At 45.2% G+C, this 21,566-nt stretch overlaps 1 protein-coding gene across 1 annotated transcript in view; it reads right to left on the bottom strand.

Annotated features, from left to right (window-relative positions):
- LOC109922963 (plexin-A1-like) overlaps positions 1–21,566 on the bottom strand; it is a 545,204-nt gene that overhangs the window by 217,585 nt on the left and 306,053 nt on the right. The window contains exon 9 of the mRNA XM_048606674.1: positions 10,907–11,021. Within this exon, the coding sequence (XP_048462631.1) occupies positions 10,907–11,021 (115 nt within the window). The remainder of the gene's footprint in view (positions 1–10,906; positions 11,022–21,566) is intronic.

The following is a 21,566-nucleotide window of genomic DNA, read 5'->3' as shown; positions in this document are numbered from 1 at the left end:
CAGAGCACCAAGCTTATGCGCTGGAGCCATGGTTCAAATCCAACTGGTGCAATTTTAAATTTAAAATATGAAACTGAAATGGAATGGCACCCAGATCGCTCTCATACAGGAAGACACCACCACCCACAATCTGGTTCACTAAAGTCGTTTACGGAGGGAAATCTGCCACCTTTACCTGGTCTCACCCTACATGTGACTCCAGGCCCACATGACATAATTGGTTCTGAAATGGCTCAATTTCAGGATTAATTAGGGATGGGCAACAAATGAGAAATTTGCCAGCGACCGCACCGACATAAAGTGTTTGAAAAGCCTCGGCGCAGGTCAGAAGGAGTCAAATCCATTCTCTGTCACCCACCACTAATTTTCAAAGTCACCAACACCGTGACAGTCCTACAAAAGAACAAACCAAAGAACCGCGGACGCTGGCAATCAGAAACAAAAACCAGAAATTGCTGGAAAAACTCAGCATCTGTGCAGACAAAGCAGAATGAACAATTCGGGTCCAGTTCTGAAGAAGGGTCACTGGACCCTCTGTTTCTCTCTCCAAAGATGCTGCCAGAGCTGCTGGGTTTCTCCCGAAATTTCTGATCTGATCTTTGACAGTTCTACTGATTTCTATAAGCTACAGGATATAGAACGTCTGGCCTGAAACAAACCAGGCAGGTGCTTCTGCATGTTCCTGAATCATGCTGGGAAAAGCAGTAGGAACATGGATAGGATCTACATTGCAGTCACTGCTGAGGACAATTATCCAAAGATAAAGAAATAACTGCTGAAATTACAAACAGTGAAATCTTCAGACTTGTTAGCAAGGTTGTCTGGAAATATTTGCTGAACTTGCTCATCGTTTTTGAACGTAGGATTTGGTATTTCAAGGAGATATTGTGTCTGGCTGCACTGGTATCCTTGTTAGTTAAAAATATTACTGGGTAATTTCTCATAAATAAACTGAGTTAATCCTGCACTGATCCAGTTCATTGTCTGATCTATTTTAATATTTACTTTCTTTTGAAAGCCAAATGCACAGACACAGCACTAAAAATATGCAGGCAAGCACATTTCCCATTCTTTGTTAAACAAAAATGCCTTATGTGGGTAACTTTTACATCTTGTGTTTGTCCTGTGATTTGTTACAGCACTTCTGTCCTGCTTTCAAACCAGGGCAGTTACTACTCAAAATGGAGCAGTGTCCTCAGCTGGAATACTTTATCCAATTCTGGCGCCACACGTCAGGAATGGTGTCAAAGCCTTGTGGAGAGGAGAGTGAGATTAAACACAATGGCACTAGGGGCGAGCATCTTTGGTTCTCAGGCGAGATTAAAGAGCTGGGATTACTCTCCTTAGAGCAGAGAAGGTTAAGATGGGATGGTGAATTATGATTTGGATGTGAACATAGGAGGTATGGTTAATAAGTTTGCAGATGAAAGCAAAATTGGAGGTGTAGTGGACAGTAAAGAAGGTTACCTCAGAGTACAGCGGGATCTTGATCAGGTGGGCCAATGGGCTGAGGAGTGTCAGATGGAGTTTAATTTAGATAAATGTGAGGTGCTGCATTTTGGAAAGGCAAATCAGGGAAGGACTTACGCAGTTAATGGTAAAGTCCTGGGGAGCGTTGCTGAACAAAGAGACCTTGGGGTGTAGGTTCATAGCTGCTTAAAACCAGAGTCTCAGGGCAGTGAAGAAGGCATTTGGTACACTTGCCTTTATTGGTTAGTGCATTGAGTATAGGAGTTGGAACGTCATGTTGCAGTTGTACAGGGCAGTGGTTAAGCCACGTTTGGAATACAGCGTTCAATTCTGGTTTCCCTGCTATAGAAAGGATGCTGTTAAACCTGAAAGGGTGCAGAAAAGATTTACAAGGATGTTGCCAGGGTTGGAAGGTTTGAGCTTTAGGGAGATGCTGAATAGGCTGGGGCTATTTTCCCTGGAGCATCACAGGTTGAGGGGTGGCCTATTAGAAGCTTGTATAATCATGAAATTACAATATTTATTAAAAGGCATCTGGATGGGTATATGAAAAGGAACAATTTAGAGGGAAAAGGGCCAAATGTTGGCAAATGGGACTAAATTAGGATATCTGGTCGGCATGGACGATTTGGACTGAAGGGTCTGTTTCCATGCTGTATAATTCTATGACTCTAACTAGGCAATTCAGTACTTCGAGTCTGCTCTACTATTCAGTTTGTGACTCCAGATTCACAGAAATGGGGTTGACTCTGAGCTGCCCTCTGAAATGGCCTCAAGAGAGCAGTAGCAAATACTGGCCTCACCAAACAATGCCCAGATCCCATGAAACAATAACAAACAAACTCATTAAGAGCAGACATCAAAAAACATTGTCAAAGAGGTACGTTTGAAGGAGGGTCTTAAAGGGAGTGAGGGAAGGGGGTTTCAGGAATGGCAATATTCAAGTAATATAACAGCGATGTGAGTTGAATTGCCTTACATAATGGATCACTTAGAGCCATACAGTCATAGAGTCATACAGCATGGAAACAGACCCATCCATCCAACTATCCATGACAACCAGAAATCCGAAATTCATCGAATCCCATTTGTCAGAATTTGGCCCATATCACTCTAAACCCTTCCTATTCATATACCCATCCAGAAGCCTTTTAAGTGTTGTAATTGTACCAGCCTCCACCACTTCCTCTGGCAGCTCATTCCATACACTCACCACCTTCTGTGTGAAAAAGTTGCCTCTCAGGTCCCTTTTATATCTTTTCCCTCTCTGTTTAAACCTATGCCCTCTAATTTTGAACTCCCCCACCCTGAGGAAAGGTCTTGGCTATTCATCCTATCCATACTCCTCCTGATTTTATAAACTTCCATAAGATCACCAGGCCGAGATCCACTCCAGAGATTTTGAGAACAAATTCTGGCTCGGTAGCCCAGCACGGGGCTGAGACAGTGCTGCACTGTCAGAAACATCATCTTTCGGAGAGGTGTTAAACTTTGGGCTCTGTCTGTCTGCTTGTGCAAATGTAAAGGATTCCAGGCCACTGGAAGAGCAGGCATCCCTACCATCCTATTAATAAGACCACAGGACATAGGTGCAGAAGCAGGCCATTCAGCCCATCGAATCCTCTCTGCCATTCAATAAGATCATGAATGCTCTCATAAGATCAACTCCATTTTCCCTCTGACCCTTGATTCCCTTACCAATTAAAAGTCTATCAATCTCAGCCTTGAATATACTTAATGACCCAGCTTCGACAGCCTTCTGTGTTAAAGAATTCCACAGATTCACTATCCACTGAGAGGGGAAATTTCTCCTTATCTCTGTATTAACTGGACCATCCCTTATTCTGGGTTAATGTCTTCTGGTCCTGGATTCTTCCACAATGGGACGCACCTTTCCACATCGGCACTGTCAAGTAACGAAAGAATCTTATATGTCTCAATCACCTCTCGTTCTTCTAAATTCCAACGAGTTCCAACCTCCCCTCATAAGACAGTCCCTCCATCCCTGGTATCAGCCAAGTGACCTTTCTCCAGATTTTCTCTAATGCCAATGTATCTTTAGATACAACACCCAATATATCCTGACCAATATTGATCGATCAACCAATATGGCTAAGAACAGATGGTCTGACCACCATTGCTGCTTGAGGGATCTTGCTGTGTACAATTTGTCTCTTGCATTCCCGACACTGCGAGTGTGGTTAAACTTTCCAGGAAGGTTGGTATGCCAGTGGCAATAAAAGAGTTGAGTCAGCGTGAGGATGTTTTAGGGGTGAAATCAATGCAAATTTGTTGAAGGTGCGCTGGAAAACGAGGAAATGGCTCAGGAAGAGGAACATTGGAACACAAGTAGGCCATTCAGTCCCTTGAACCTGCTACACCATTCAATGGTGGTTCTGTGGCCTAATTCCATCTGCCTGCCTTGCGTCCATAATCACTCAATACCCTTGCTTCATAAAAATTTGTCTGTTTCAGATCTAAATTTAACAAATGAGTTAGCATCGACCACCATTTGAGGAAGAGAGCTCCAAACACCCACTACTCTTTGTGTGTAGAAATTTGAGGGAATGTTGAGAGATTGCGAATCACTTCCTTGCTGTAGTATTAATCACAGCTGCAGGAGGTGGGGGAGGCAGGTTATGAATGAAGGGCATGCAGGCAGGTCAAACAATCAGAACTGAGGAATTGTACTTTGTCAGAATCGGATTGGTCAGTTTGGAATTGATGAAGTTAGCAGTATTTGTGGTGACACTCACAGAGCTGGTCTGCAGGTGCTCCACTCCATCATCAGAAACCTGCAGACGCTGGGGTACTGCGTGGATCAGGCTGACATTACAACAATAGCATTCCCACCCAAGGCGTGTTATCGAACTTATCCGAGGAAATTGCAGAGCCTGGGGCTTCAGCAAGGCCACAAGAAAAGCTTGCAAACCAACTGGCTCTGAATGATGGATTCTTATTGCATTGCCCAGTGTCTAAAGCAGGTCCATTTATCAAAGCTGACTGCCTGATTTTTACACACACACACACACACACACACACAGACACAGACACACACAGACACACACACACACATACACACACACACACACACAGCTACAATTTGCAATAATGAGCAACCAGAGAGTGCAATCTCTTCATTTTAAGACTTAAAGACCCAAAAATAGACCATTAAGCCCATCAAGTCAGCTTCCTCATCACTGAGATCATGGCCAATCTGATAATCCTCAACTCCACTTTCCTGCATTCTCCCCATAAACCCTTGATTCCCTTACTGAATAAAAATCTGTCTCAGCCATGAATATGCTTAATGACCCAGCCTTCACAGCCCTCTGTGATAAAGAATTCCACAGATTCACCACCTTTTGATTGAAGAAATTCCTTATCATCATCAATAACCACAGGTGAAGTGCCAAAAGACTGGTGGATGGCGAATGCGGTGCCATTTTTTTTAAGAAAGGCTGCAAGGAAAAGCCGGGGTACTTTAGACCAGTGAGCCTGACATCAATGATAGGTAAGTTATTGGAGGTGTTTCTGAGGGACTGGATTAACATGCATTTGGAAAGGCAAGGATTTATTAGGGACAGTTAACGTGGCTTTGTGCACGGGAAATCATGCCTCACTAAATTGATTGAGTTGTTTGAAGAGGTGACAAAGAAGATTGATGATGGCAGAGCGGTAGATATTGTCTGTATGGACTTCAGCAAAGTGTTCAACAAGGTTCTGCATGGTAAACTGGTTAGCAAGGTTAGATCACATGGAATCCAAGGGGAGCTAGCCAACTGGATACAAAATTAGCTTGAAGGTAGGAGATAGAGAGTGGTGGTGGAGGCTTCCTTTTCAGACTCAAATCCTGTAACTAGCAGCATTCCACAAGGATCGGTGCTGGGTCCACTGCTTTTCATAATATATATAAATGGTTTGGTTGCAAATATAGGAGGCATGGTTAATAAGTTTGCAGATGACACCAAAATTGGTGGTGTAGTGGACAGTGAAGACGATTACCTCAGAGTACAACAGGACCTTCATCTGAAGATATTAGATAAATGTGAGGAGTTGCATTTTGGTAAGGCAAATCAGGGCAGACTTATACAGTTAATGGTAGGTCCCTGGGGAGTGTTGCCGATCAGAGAGACCTAGGGATGCAGGTGCATAGTTCCTTGAAAGTGGAGTCGCAGGTAGATAGGATGGTGAAGAAGGCATTTGGTACACATGCCTTCATTGGTCAGAACCCTGAGTAAACGAGCTGGGATGTCATGTAACAGCAATACAGGATATTGGTGATGCCACTTTTAGAATGCTGCATTCAATTCTGGTCGCCCTACTATAAGAAGGATGCTGCTAACCTTGAGAGGGTGCAGAAAAAGATTTACAAGGATGTTGCCGGGACTGGAGGGTTTGAGTTATAGGGAGAGGCTGAATAGGCCGGGGCTATTTTCCCTGGCGGCTCAGAGGCTGAGGAGTGACCTTATAGAGGTTTATAAAATCATGGGGGACACGGATAGGGTGAATAGACAAGGTCTTTTTCCCAGGGTATTGGAGTCCAAAACGAGAAGGCATAGGTTTAAGGTGAGAGGGAAAAGGTTAGAAAGGAACTGAGGGGTAACTTTTTCACACAAGGAGTGTATGGAATGAGCTGCCAGAGAAAGTGGTGGAGGATGATACAATTACAACATTTAAAAGGCATCTGGATGGGTGTGATTAGGAAGGGTTTACAGCGAGATGGGCCAAATGCTGGCAAATGGGACTAGGTCAAATTGGGATGTCTGGTCAGCATGGATGATTTGGCTATGACTCTGTCTTAAATGGATGACCCTTTATTCTGAGATGATGTCCTCTGGTCCTAAATTCTCCCACATGGGGAAACAACCTCTCCACATCTACCCACAAGTCCCCTCACAATCTTGTATGTTTCAATAAGGTCACCTCTCATTCTTTTGAATTGCAATGAGTAACAGACCCAACCTACTCAAACTGTCCTCAGTAGATTGTCCTTGCAGATTGGTTTTGGACAGTTTCAGCTGAGAGGTCGTGCCTCACACTGTGTAGGGAATGGAAAATTGCAATGAGACAGTAGTCTTTTGAGCACCTCAAGCCCAACTTAACCATTATATGGAGGACTAGGCTTGCCAACTTCTGGTCTTATTTATTCTTGGGATGTGACCGTCACTGGCTAAGTATTGCCCATCGTTAATTACCCTTGAGCAGTCACCTTCTCTTGAGTGCTGCATTCCATGTTGTGTCGCTATATCTACAGGGTTTATTTCTGCAGCAATATGATAGACCCAATCAGCTTTTACTGGACAATTTCAACGGTTGGTTAAGAGTCAACCACACTGTTATATGTGGCCCAGACCGGGTAAGGGTGGCAGATTTCTTTCCCTAAAGGATGTTACAGAACCAGACGGGCTCTTACAACAATCAATTCATTATCACCAAGACTAGCAATTCCAGAAAAAAAAACAGAAATTGTTGCAAAATCTCAGCATCTGCGGAGAAAAATCAGAGTTAACGTTTCAGATCCAGTGACTCTTCCTTAGAACTGAAACAATTCCAGATTTACAAAACTGAATTTAAATTCAACCAGCTGCCTTGGTTAGATTTAAACCTGTGGCCCCAGGCTGGTCCTCCAGATTATTAGTCCAGTGATATTACCACCAAGGCACTGGCTCCCCATAAAACTCTACTAAGAAACGTGTTCAAAGAAAATTTTCATAAATGATTATTTTAACCCTCTACTGATTTATTTTCCTTTTTGAGTTTTGCTGACAAGTAGTTTTCTCGCTGGAGATTAATCTTCAGTGTCTGGAGATTTGGCAACTGTATACCTGACCTCAGGTGACAGTGATCACCCATTTTTAGCAAGCATTCCAGTCCCTGGCACAAACACAACCAGCTTCCTTGCTTCGGTTTAAATGCCAGGCAATTAACCTTCTCAAGTACAACGGGGCCCCATTTCAAACATGTGAAAGCCAAGTCTCCATTCTGCAGTTTAATGGGAACTGGTAACGTTAACACTTTGCGCGTCCCTTTGTTCGAATTTTATTTCCTCCTCTTCCAGAGGTAAGGTTCCAGTCGCCTGCTAAATGTAGATGTAGATAATGGGATTAACTAGCAAGGTTGACAATGTCTCTACAGTCTAATTGTTGGAGAAGTGACTTCACTGAGAAAACAATGAGAGAAAAGGAGAGTATTTCTGACTAACACGGGAATCTCAAAGCCAGCATTGTGGGAGGCAGGAATAGGATAATTAAATGTTAGGCTTATAATTGGCCATTAGCACTGGTATTTATTAAAGGGGGGCACTCTCACCCCTCCAAATCAAGTTAATATTTGAAACCCCTTTCGCATCCCCCAGCCACATAGCAGTGCGCCATTATGTGACATTACCTTGGTCTGTGAGTCTGAAAAGAGCTCTGATCAGAGATGGATTTCACAGGCAATTAACCACAGCCAAATAAAAGCAAGCAGGAGGGGTGGTATCTCATGAATGTGCATCGATTCTTTACAGACCAGAAATAACTCCAGAGAGTATTCCATCACCAAGTCACCCTTTATTTACATGCAGAGAGTCCTTAATACTGATCCAGCTTCCTCAGAGCCTGCTGTCAGAAAGAACAGAATCTCTGACACTCCTGTCAGCCAGGGCTCCCTGATTGGACCAAATTAACAGCCTCAATCAAAGAACTCCTATTTTATGAGGTCCACCTGGTTGACCTCATTACAATCACTGCAGACATTTTATTAAGGCAGGCTATTGGGATTAAAATGCACTCCCTCCTCGCCCTGGGGCAATGCCAACTTGGAATGTATTCTTCACTGGTCCATCACATGACCCCTTCAACTATCGCTCCCAATTAACATTCTCCCCCTCCCCCATTTTCAATCAGTTTACGACTTACGAAAAAGTTCAAGGAACGTGTTTAAAGAAGCAGTGTCCTTTACATCCCAGTGACATTTCTTGGCGATTCAGATCCAGGGTTTGTCAGGTCCAGCTGATTAAGTGACAATTCCTAGCAACTCCCACCATCCTGAAACCCCAGCTCCTCCCAAACCCTCTCCACTGTTACTGTGATGGATCCGAGTGAAGCTGTAGAAGGTAACGCTCCATCCTGTCAGGGAACACCATCGCTATGCATTATCGTCAAGGGCAGAGCTTTCAAATTACCCAGTCTATGGTAAGATGTAGATGTTACATGTCCACAAACAGTGGCTACTTTCCCTATAAAAGAAAGAGGGAAGGAAGGTGGGGAGGCAAGGGAACACTCGACTGTGTAAGGGCATTAGGACCCTGGAACAACCTTGCAATGATGTCAGGGAACTGCACATCACTGGGTATAAATTTCGCAGTGTAGGCGGAGTTAGAGCAGATGGGAAGATACACCAGAATGTGAGATTTTCTGGGAGTAAGTTCACATGAAATTTCAAAGAAGATCGATTAGTCATAACCTAATGTAATTATAAGTCAGAGCTTGGTGGATCTATGAGGACCATATATAGCAGTAGTTAGTATTAATGTAAAATAAATAGTGTTACTTTGAAGACAGCACTTGACTTGAACTTCTCCTCAGCCAGTCTTATCTTGAACCAAACTGCAATGAGGCAACAGAACACACAATAAAAGATGCTGCATCGCACTCAGCAATACAGAACAAAACTCAAAGCCATGCAGACATTCCCCTGGGACTGGCAGAGAGGCCAGGCAAGAATGAACCCTTGTCAGAAAATCATGGCCGTTGCGAAAGTTATGAGCAATGCACCTCAACATTTAAGCTTGTCCATCTACTCCAGCCCCCTAATTCTCACCTGAGGGTTTGTAATAAAGTGATCTGTTTTGTAATTGGTCCAGAATAAGGAAGGTGATTTGGAGCTGGAGCATGCCAGTCAGCCCCACAAGCCCATTCTATTCGTTAAAGCACTCATGACTCCAGAAACCCATCCTGGTTCCACAGCCCTCCACACTCTTTCCCAATAATGTCCTGTCATGCGCAGTTCTGACGTTTTCAATTGCCTGAATAGTTTTTTTTGGAGGTAGACTCTCGCAGACTTCCACTTCTCCTTGTGCTGAGATGTGCTTTCTGACATTGCCCCCGTCAACTCAAGGTTACGCCCACCCCAACCTCTTAGGCCCGCCCCAGAGAAAGAGAGGGGTGAATGACAGAAGGGGGCTCAAAGATTGCAGTTTGAGTGGGACGGACCATAGGACAGGGGTGCCAGAAAGGGGGATGGAAGACAAAAAGGCAACATCCGAGTTCTGAGGTAGGGCCACTCGACCGGAAATGTTAACTCTCTCCACAGACGCTGCCAGACCTGCTGAGCTTTTCCAGCAATTTCTGTTTTTGTATCCGGCATGCACGCTCATCATAAACCAGAGAACCGGGGCCAGGAGCAGGGAACCGGGCCAATCATTACCCTCGCCTAAGCCATGAGCGCCAAACAGCACCCCCTGCTGTTGCCGATCTGGAGCAAACAAGAACCGGAGCTTTCCATCCATAATGGTTGGGGAGGACAGCAACCTCGAGGCCTCCGGGCAGATGTCTCCCATGAAATGTCTCTCCAAGAGGATGGAGCAGATTACCAGCTGGAATGCTGCTCAGACCCTGACGATGATGACTGCTTCTCCCCACGTTCCCCGGGTTATCTTTAAAGTCGTGACCTCGAACAGAAGTCCCACTGATTAGACAGGAATTTCGACCGGCTGGGCACAGTGAGCATGGAGTCAAATGTGCCCAGCGCTGAATTTCAATCACTTCTGTCCACTGATGTGTGACAAGGTGCCTTTATGGCACAGCTCATTAATGGAAGAGCCATCCATAAATATACCATATAAAAACCAACAGAACTGCGGATGCTGTAAAACAGGACCAAAAACAAAGTTGCTGGAGAAGCTCAGCAGGTCTGGCAGCATCTGTGAAGGGAAAAACAGAGTTAACGTTTCGGGTCCAGTTCTGAGGAAGGGTCATTGGGCCCGAAACATTAACACTGTTTTTTCCTTCACAGATGCTGCCAGACCTGCTGAGCTTTTCCAGCAAATTTGTTTTTGTCCATAAATATACCATGTTAGGGAATCACTATCTGAATGAATGAATGAATTTAATGTCACATGTATTTTACAATGAGAAAAGTTTTGCAGTGAAAAGCTTTTTCACTATCACCACGATCTGACGCCATTTTGAATAGTTTAAGTAAAAAAAAATTGTTCAAAGAGAGTCCGTCAGTCCTGAGCCAACTCTTCATTAATAATGGCTGTGTCACCATCCCTCTCCCACCCATCTTGCCACTGTCTACACCGAACCCAACCAATTGCCACTCTTCAGGTGCCATCTTTCTGTGGAGGTGCTGGTGTTGGGGAGGGGATGGGGGATTTCTGTAATGCAGCAACCCTCAGCTTCATACAGACAGTAATCTACTGCAGAGTCCCATCACAAGAGCTTACCTCTGAAACGCTGACTCGACCCTCCTGAAACGAACAGTCCGCGGCATTCTGAGTGCAAACATGACGGTATTTGCACCAGTGGCAAGGAAAGGAGCCATTCACACACGCAAGGCAGCTGGGGGAGAGGGACAGAGAGATAAAGGATCAGTAAATATATGTCACTTCTGAAAAACAAAGCACAATAAATCACACAGGCTGCCCATTGCTCAGAATCACTGAATTGTCCTGTGCCATTGAGCCCATCATGTCTGCGCCCAGTCGGTTTCAACTTGAATCACCTTCAATGTACAGCAGAGAAATAGGCCATTCAGTCCATATCAGTCTTTGCGCACCGTACAAACCACCACCCATGCCCTTTTGTGGAGTAAAGGAGACTCAAATACAGGGCAGAATTTCTCACTCCTGTTGCTATGCAAAAATCATCTCCACACCTTCCCATTCCCGATCTCTCATGCTCTCTTTCCAATCTGTCTTCTGAAGATGGATGATGTCTTAAAACTCCTCGAACATATCTGAAGGGGTCCTCCTTCCTTGCTCTTCCATCAATCCTGTAACCCCATGCATTGCATGGAGGCGATGGCCTAGTGATATTATCACTAAGACCCATTAATTCAGAAAGCCAGGTAATGATCTGGGGACTTGGGTTCAAATCCCACCACGGCAGATGGTGAAATTTGGATTCAATAAAAATCTGGAATTCAGCATCTGGTGACGACCCTGAACCCATCCCCAATTTTTGGGGGAAAAACCCATCTGATTCACTAATGTCCTTTAGGGACGGAAGCTGCCATCCTTACCTGGTATGGCCTACATGTGATTCCAGACCCACAGCAATGTGGGTGACTCTTAACTGCCATATGGGCAATAAATGCTGGGATGCTCACATCCTGTGAATGAATAAAAAAAATTGGGTTCCTAATGTTTCCGCAAGACCACAGGCCAAGCAATGTCTCCAAGCTTACTGACATCCAGCAGGGAACACCCAGATCCTCAGCAAAGGTTCCAGTGCGGCAAGATAGCATCGATGGACTGCAGAAATTCACTAGAACCTTGGAGACAGGGAGGCAGATCTAATGTGACTTTAGCAATCTAGAACCCCAGGATAACGTTCTGGGGACATGGGTTTGAACTCTCTCCCCATGGCAGGTGGTGACATTTGAATTAATTCAAAAATGTTCTTCAAAAAGCTAACGGTGCCTCTGAAACCCACTGTCAATTGTTGTGAAAACCCACCTGGTTCACCGATGTCCTCCAGGGAAGGAAATCTACCGTCCTTACCTGGTCTGGACTCCCCGTGTGATTCCAGACCCACAGCAATGGGGTGATTCTGAAGGAGGTGTAAAAACTTTTCAAGGATTGTAGGCACGGCAGCAGTTATTGTCTGTCTGGAGGTGATGGTGAGCAGCTTTCTTGAACCACTACAGTCCCCATGTTGGGAGTACACCCACACAAGGTTGCGGATGGAAATCACGGTTTCCTGGTGCTGATCCTGGGCCGGGATCCTGCCCCCCCAACACCCAAACCCAAGCTTAGCAGATCTCGGTAAATGACCCCAAATGTAGCACTCTCTCCTGGGTCCCGTACCACAGCGCTGTTAGGGAGGGTGTTCTCGGACTTTAACCCAACGACAGTGAATTCAGGAGGGGAACCTAAGGGGTGTGATGTTCCCATGTATCTGTTGCCCCTGTCCTTCTGGACGGCAGACATCATGGGTTTGGAAGGTGCACTGGAGGAGGCTGGGTAAGTTGCTACAGTGCCCACTGTCATTGCATCAAGAGGGAGTGAATGTTAAAGGTGGCACTTGCTGTGCACACATGGTGATGCCTGCAGTGCAGCAGTGACTACATTCGAAAACACCTAAACGGCTGTAAATCACTTGGGACATTTGAGTCGGGAAGGACGCTTTGTCTTCATAAGTATTATTTATCTACAATTTAGTGGAGAAACATCAGAGGGAGAGTGGGAAGAGGGAGTCCTGCATGTTGACACAGAAATGGCATTTCAGGGAGAGAGAGCATGGGGTGGAACAGACAGACAGGAGGCCCCCCCAGGATGCATTACAGTTTGTCCACCAAATGTCACTGGATTTTGCTGGATAAATTCGCATTAACTGAAGCGACGACATCAATGAAATGAAAGGCAGATGACAGGAGCGTTCAAAGCTCTTGGAGACGCATTAAGGGAGCACAGTTTCCTCAGCAGCGACAGTACTGACAGGGGTGGGCAGTTTATTAAGAGAAGTCTAAATCTTGACAGGCGCTTTCTTGGTGCTGTCATTTTGTTTCATTCACCACTCTGTGTTCCTCATGCCATCTTATACAGGGCTTATACAATTAATGGTAGGGCCCGGGCAGTGGTGTAGAACAGAGAGACCTAGGGTTTCAGGTACATAATTCCTTGAAATTTGTGTCACAGGTAGACAGGGTGGTTAAGAAGGCATTTAGCACGCTTGCCTTCATTGCTCAGACCTTTGACTGTAGGAGTTTGGTCATCGTGTTGAGGTTCTACAGGACATTGGTGAGGCCTCTTCTGGAGTACTGTGTGCAGTTCTGGTTGCCCAGTTATAGAAAGGATATTATTAAACTGGAGAGGGTTCAGAAAAGATTTACCAGGATGTTGCTGGGAATGAAGGGTTTGTGATATAAAAATAGACTGGAAAGGCTGGGACTTTCCTCACTGGAGGGTAGGAGATTGAAGGGTGACCTTATTGAGGTTTATAAAATCATGACAAGTATAGATAAATTGAATGACAAGGGTTTTTCCCTAGGGTGAGGGAGTTCAAAACTAGAGGACATGGGTTTAAGGTGAAGGGGAAAGATTTAAAAGGGACGTAAGGGGCATCTTTTTCATGCAGAGGGTGGTGCGTGTATGGAATGAGCTGCCAGGGGAAGTGGTGGAGGCTGGTACAATTACAATATTTAAAAGGCATCTGGATGGGTACATGAATAGGAAGGGTTTAGAGGGATATGGGTCAAATGGGACTAGATTAATTTAGGATATCATAGAATCTGTACAGTATGGAAGCAGGCCATTCGGCCCATCAAGTCCATACCGACACCTGCCTAGACCCACCTCCTACCCTATCCCTGTAACCCTGCTTTTCCCATGGCCAATCCACCTAACCTGTACAACTTTGGGCTGTGGGAGGAGACCCGTGCAGATACGTAGAGACTGTGCAAACTCCACACAGACAGTTGCCCGAGGCTGGAAATGAACCCAGGTCCCTGGTGCTGTGAGGCAGCAGTGCTAACCACTGAGCCCACCGTGCCTCATCTAGTGTGCATCTGGTCAGCATGAATGAGTTGGACCGAAGGGTTTGTTTCCCTGCTGTACAGCTCTATGACTCTATAAAGAACTCCAATCTTCCTGCCCACCCATTCACCCCACCCTTCCCACTGACCAATCCCCACTAGCCCACTATCTGCATCCACTTATCCCATCCCACCTACCTTCCCCCAGCCCCACCCATCCTCCCTCTATTTATTTCCCAGCTCCCTTCCCCCTCCCCAGCTCTGATGAAGGGTCCCAACCCAAAACATCGACTTTCCTGTTCCTCAGATGCTGTGTTCCTCCAGCTCTACACTGTGATGGCTCCAATAAACCTGATAGACATGGCTTCGCTTCCCCTTCATGGAGGCATGTTGACTTTGCTTGATCACATTAGCTATTTCTAAATGCTCTGCTACTCTGTCTTTTATAACAGACTGTAACATTTTATAACTTCTGTAATTAAATGGTGCCGTTTTTGTGGTGGCTTACACATATTTTACTGTATGTTCACAACTACAACTAACAAAAAGTTTCTATCCACTTATCTTCTGCTTTCCCCAGTAACTGGCCTATTGTTGCCTATTTTTATCTCCTGCCCTTTTCTGAATGAAGGTGTGTTCACTCCCTTGTTATTACTTAGCTCCAGCCATATGAATTCCACATCAGCTGATTCAAAATTAATTCTTGCTGTTGTACTTATGCCATCTTGTCCTAACTAGTTCAGCCCACTATCCTTTCCTTATTGTTTTTCCTGTTTGAAAAGTCAAGTAGCCCTGAATATTTATCACCCAGCTGTGATCTCCTTCTAACCATGTCTCCATGATGGATATAAGATTATACTATTGGTTATCAGTTGTGTTGCCACAGTGGTAGGACCAATGTGTGTGGTGTGGGTGATGGGGTGTGAAGGGTTATATCTACCCTTGGTCCCTACTCCATGATTCGGCCAATCTGGTTTTGGAGGACCACTGTGATTTCACTTCCACAAAACCCCAGCCTTGGGCTAAATAAAAACCAAAAGAACTGCAGATGCTGTAAATCAGGAATAAAAACAAAGTTGCTGGAAAAGCTCAGCAGGTCTGGCAGCATCTGTGGAGGAATAAACAGAGTTAACGTTTCGGGTCCTGTTCTGAGGAAGGGTCGCCGGACCTGAAACATTAACTCTGTTTTTTTTCCTCCACAGATGCTGCCAGACCTGCTGAGCTTTTCCAGCAACTTCTGTTTTTGTCCCTGCCTTGGGTTATAGGTTGGCTGTGCCAATATTCACAAATGACATTTCACCCTCTAGGCCAAACAAACAGGCAATGCTCCACTTTCATTCACAGACAACGAATAGTGATGTTGAAATTTACAAATTACCAACCAAACATGACAGGGATGGATGTAGGTTGGATCCTTCCACTGGTTGGTGAGTCTAGAGCCAAGAAACATGACCTTTCAGGACAGGGGAAAAGCCATTTTGGGCTGAGACAAGGAGGAATTCCCCCACTCAGACAGCATTGAATGTTTGGAATAGTCTACTCCAGAGGACTGTAAAAGCTCAGTCACTGAGCATGTTCGAGACAGAGATCGATGGATTTCTGGAGACTAGTGACATCAAGGAATATGGAGATAGGTATTGAGATGGATGATCATCAATGACCTAATTGAGTGGTTCAGCGAGCTCAGTGGCCTATTTCTATGTTCCTTGACCAGTCCCCTCCTGGCTAAATGGCCAAATCTCAAGTGTGAACCATTTAGAATCATAGAATCCCTACAGTGAGGAAACAGGCCCTTCAGCCCAACAAGCCCACACCAACCCTCAGAGCATCCCACCCAGACCCATCCCCCTATAACCCACCTAATCTACACATCCCTGAACACTATGGGCAATTTAGCATGGCCAATCCACCCTAACCTGCACATCTTTGGACTGTGGGAGGAAACCGCAGCACCTGGAGGAAACCCATGCAGACACGGGGAGAATGTGCAAACTCCCCACAGACAGTCGCCCGAGAGTGGAATCGAACCTGCGTCCCTGGCGCTGTGAGGCAGCAATGCTAACCACTGAGCCACTGTGCTGCCCCAGTTTTATTTTAAGGTGCTCCTTTAAATTAATTCCTCTTCAACCAGGCTTTCAGTCACTTGCCCCCATTATCCATCATGATTCATTCCCATATTGTTAAGTCGTCTGCTATGAGTTAAAGGTGCCATACAAATGCAAGCTGTTGCTCTTGTCCAACCCCTGCTCCCTCACCCCTCATGAAGTCAGCCCCACAAGTGCCTGAAATTTGCGCTGTGTCCCATTCAAACATTGACACACTGTCGCAGGGCCTGGATAGAATTTCCAATGGTATCCTGCAGCCCCAGCTTGCAGACCAGAGCACACGGGGTGTTCTCAGTCCCCACTTCTCAGGTACTGGCCTGTGCTCAACCCCACAAACCAGATCCATGGGCCTCAGCTCTGTTAGGCAGCTCAGACTGGGCCTACACCCACATGTTAAATGAGGGGGCGTCTTTCTGTCCGAACCGTCCTCTCGCTGACAACCTATGCAGAGAGAGAGTGTGTGTGTGTGAGAGAGAGGGAGAGAAAGAAAGAGAGAGACAGAGAGAAAGAGAAAGAGAGAGAGAGAAACTTACCAGCCAACCTAAACTGACATCATGTGCTTGGCAATGATGCAAAACCCCCATTAGCTAATTGGACAATAATTGCAAAGGGAACCCTCTGCCAAAAAATAAATCCTGCTGACATTATTGGCTTAGGGTCCAGCCAGAGCGAGTGGTTGCAGCCAAAATGCAAAGCAATTCTTCAACCACACCCAGCGCCAAAGACAAATGGCAAGTGTTGTCTGCTCTGAAGGACGGATGCAGTGATCATCTGCTTTACTGGCTCAGACCATCGCTCGCCAAAACGAGCAAGCAGCTCTCATCTCTTTTCCTGATCTTGATCTTGTCTCGCTTTATGAGGTCCTTTCACACTTTGTTGGACCAGCCTTGAACAAGCTGCAGCAAGGCTCCTGCCTCTGAGCTCAGAGACCGTGGCTTTCCTTTTTGGAAAGTACACACTACATATGCTTTGAGCCCACGCAGCTTCGAGCAGTCAGGGATTTAAGAGGGCTGCCAACTCTCCAGGGGTTAGCCTGGAATCTCCAGAAATTAACAATTGATCTGCCAACTCGCTGCTGCAGGCAATAAGAAAGGAAGACTTGCATTGATGTAGCACTTCCCACAACTGTCAAACATCTCAAAACCGCATGGACAATGGAGCTTTTCTTTTTACAAAAAGATGTATTCACTGTTGGGATGCAGGAAGCACGGGAGCCACTTTGTGCGCAGCAAGATCCCACAAACAGCACTGACCTGACCTCCTGATTTTGCTTGCATTTTCTGGCTGAGGGATCAATATTGTCCAAAAAGTTAGGGGTTACAGGCACCCAAGCAAAAACATCAAAGGGGCACATGTTAAAAAAAAGAAGTCATGTATGTCTTTTCTTTAAAGAGCATGTGTCTGTGGCTCATCTGGCAATGTACTCCCCCCCCTCTGAATGACCAGGCTTCAAGATCCAGCCACATTCTTGAAACAAACTGCAGAAATCAATGTGGTCACTCCAGTGCAGGACTGAGGGGTGTGCTGCACTGTCAGAGGTGCCATCTTTCAGAAGAGACATTAATCATCTGCTCTCGGAGGTGGATCATAAAGATCTTTTTGAAACAAAAAAGGAGGGGAGTTCTCCTAGGAGTCCTGGCCAGTGCGTACCCCTCAACCAACATCATAAAATCAGATCGTATGGCGATTATCACATGCTCAATGTGGGATCGCACTGTGCACCAATTGGTCACCATACTTTCTATGCTGTAACAGTGACAACACCTCACAAAGTACTTCATTCGCAGCATGACAAACTAGGAGGTCGTGACAGGCGCTATGTAAATGCAAACCATTCTTTCTTAATGGCTGTAAAAAATGTTAGAGGTGGGACGAACCAACCACCATCCAATTAAGTAACAGAAGTTGCTTTGGTGTCGGAAGACTGGAATGAACTGGTTTGGTGACCAGCATCAGGTATTTTGGGGGGTTGGTAGAGGAGGAGGCAGGGGTGTGGGGGGTAGAGTGAGATGAAGAGAGATCACATGGTGAGACATTCTGGGCTGTGCTCAACCAGAGTTGGTGGCGAGGGGGTGAAAATTACTTTTCACTTCAGCGTTTTATTACACCGGGTTGTCCTCCAGTGAGCCATCCTGGGACACCTTTCTTCCATCAGAAGGTGTGAAGTTATTGTTGTTGTGGTTTCCATTGCAAATCAATGAAGCAATTTCTCATTGACACAGTGACTTGGTGAAGAGTGCTGACCTTCCTGAAGTTTAAGTCTATCCTTTACACTCACGCATAATGCCAGGTGATGAAGGATACAAGTGGAGTAAATCTTTACTCAACGTCACACTTATTTACAGAGCAAAGTATTACAAAAAAACACTTCCAGTCAGTTAGCTCAGTTGGTCAAACAGCTAGCTTGTGATGCAGACTAACACCAACAGAATGGCTCCATTTCTCGCAGCAGCTGAGGTTCCCATGAAGATGCTTTCCCTTTGCCTGAGGAGTGGTGACCCTCTAATAATGGAGTGGCACTACAGTGCCATTACCAAAGAGCTCTTGCGGTAGCATCCCTACCTCTGGATCAGGAGGCCTGGGTTCAAGTTCCTGAGGTGATTCTGAACAGATTAATTTAAAAATGTCTACCTCTCTTCACTCAACCATACTTGGTTTCAGTGAGTCAAACTCTATAGCTGCACAACTAAAACCCGAATCACCCCAGTTTTGGGTGCCGTATCTAAGGAAGGATGCGCTGGCATTGGAGGGAGTCCACAGGAGGTTTACATGAATGATCCGGGGATGAAGGACTTACCATATGAGGAGCGGTTGAGGACTCTGGGTCTGTACTCGATGGAGCTTAGAAGGATGAACGGGGGGGATCTGATTGGAACTTACAGAACACTGAAAGGCCTGAATCGAGTGGATGTGGAGAAGGTGTTTCCACAAATAGGAGACACTAGGACCCAAGGGGACAGCCTCAGAGTGAAGAGACGACTCTTTAGAACTGAGATGAGGAGGAATTTCTTCAGGCAGAGGGTGGTGAATCCATGGAACTCATTGCTGCAGAGGCTGGGTCATTGAGTGGTTTGAAGACAGAGATGGATAGGTTCTTGATTGGTAAAGGGATCAAAGGTTACGGGGAGGAGGGAGGAGAATGGGGTTGAGAAACATATCAGCCATGACCGAAAGGTGCAGCAGACTTGAGGGGCCTAATTATGCTCCTTCCTCTTGTGGTCTAATTCATAGTCTCCTCCCAGAGATAACTGGACACTATTATTTCAAAGTTAACATCCTTCACCCTCCCAAGGCCAGTCAGTTACCCAGACCTCTGTCAGTCACTCAGTTATATGGAATTCCCAGCACAGAAACATAACATGACAGCGTTTTATGCTTCACACAAGCTCCTTCTCTCTCAAATTGACCTAACTCTACTCCCTCTCTTCCTAGCGTATCCATCTAAATTTCTTTTAAATGCATCTCTGATACCTGCTTGAGCCACTCCCTGTGGGAGCAAGTTCTACATTCTCCCCTTGAATTCCCAATTGCATTTATTAGTGTCTATTTTTTATTGATGAATCTGAGTTCTGGTCTCACAAACAGAGGCAGCATCTGCTCAGCATCTGTCTTATTAAACCTTGTAATAATCTTGATGAATATTAAAGTTCTGTTTGAAATCACCAAGGTCCTTAACTAGGCAGACAGTGGTGTCTGACTGTAGGATCAGTTCCTGTTCTGAATTGCTAATCTGTGCCCCGTACTGAGGCTCAGGCTTGACTGTGATGCCTACGGCAGTGGAATTGCCTGCTGGCACCCTACTTCTAAGGTCATGCACAGAATAGCCAAGGGATGTCGAATGTCCCTTCCCATAGGCAATTATCAAAGCATTTCAGAGACAGCTCTTGCAACACAGTGGCAGTGCCCCTACCTCTGGGTCAGGGAGGTCTGGGTTTAAGTCCCAACTGCTCCAGAGGCATGTCTTAACATTTCTGCAGAGGTTGACTGGGAAAATATCTCAAAAGATTCTCACACCAAGGGTGGCCGAAGAGCTAGGCTTTGCAGGGTTTCTACAGAAGAAGACATGTGTAGGGATGGAATTTCACTACTTAGAACCCAGGCAACTGAAGGGATGGCCAGAGTAATGATTAAAATCGGGATAAAACCCACAGAATTGGGGAAGAGCAGGGATCTTGGAGGGGTGTGGGGCTGCAGAAGGTTACAGAGACTGGGAGAAGCCAGACCATGAAGAATGGGATATGAAAATGAGGAAGAACATTTTAAAATCGCATGAACCATGAGCCAGTGTAGATTAGCAAAAAGAGTGATGACAGATGAACAGGGTATGGTGCGAGTTCAGAGGAGCACAGAGATCTCGGAGGGTTGCGGAGCGAGAGACACTTGACATCTGGAGGGACCTGGAAACAAAGGATAAGGACTTTACAACTGAAGCTCTACAGATAGAGAGCCAAAGAAGATCAGCGAACAATCACTGTCTACGGGTGAGAAGTGAAGCGGGCTAACAAAACGGAGGGAGAGGGGGAGGAAATGTAAAGACAAGCACCTTGATAGCAGCACATGTTGCTTGGTAACCCGGGTACAGGCAACATAAAAACAATGCATCAATGATCATTAAAAGCTACAATCAGGGAAAGTTATCCAGGGGAGTTGTTAATTATTCATATCTTCAAGCAAGAGGAGAGAAAATGCATATTTCAAAAGGAACTTTAACATCTTTAAAAACAATGAGTTTGTACCTCTAATCTCTGAAGCCTCAGACTCCATGCTGCATTTTCACAATATACCATAAATGAATCAGAAAATTATAGCCAGCAGCACAAGCTGTACTTAAATGATTTTTTTTCTTTTAATCATTCCCATCCCAAATGTATTTGAGATGCTATATCCAGTAAGCCATCCACTTGAAGTTATTTTATTTTTTAAACAGGACGCTAGTTTGTTTATTAACATGATAAAAAGATGTTAATTGGAGGTTCATTACTATGCAAATTTATTTCATTCTTAATAGCGGATGTTAATTAAGACAGCATCCTGGTTATCAGTATGCAAAGAAATCTGTTTTTTTTTAAATATATAAACAAATTACTTTATCCTGCCAAGTTTCTTCTTTCTTTTCTTTCTTTCTTGAGCACAACACAATTGTTGATACTCTCACAAAGGAAAAATGTGCATTTATATAGCACCTTTCGCCACTTCAGGGTGCCCTGGAAGGCATTACAGGCAAGAAGATAACAAGGTGTAGAGCTGGATGAACACAGCAGGCCAAGCAGCATCAGAGGAGCAGGAAAGCTGACGTTTCGAAAC

Source organism: Rhincodon typus, chromosome 16 (genome assembly GCF_021869965.1).
Source record: "Rhincodon typus isolate 14 chromosome 16, sRhiTyp1.1, whole genome shotgun sequence".
In the NCBI taxonomy this organism is placed as follows: Eukaryota; Metazoa; Chordata; class Chondrichthyes; order Orectolobiformes; family Rhincodontidae; genus Rhincodon; species Rhincodon typus.
This window is presented reverse-complemented; position numbering and strand designations above follow the sequence as displayed.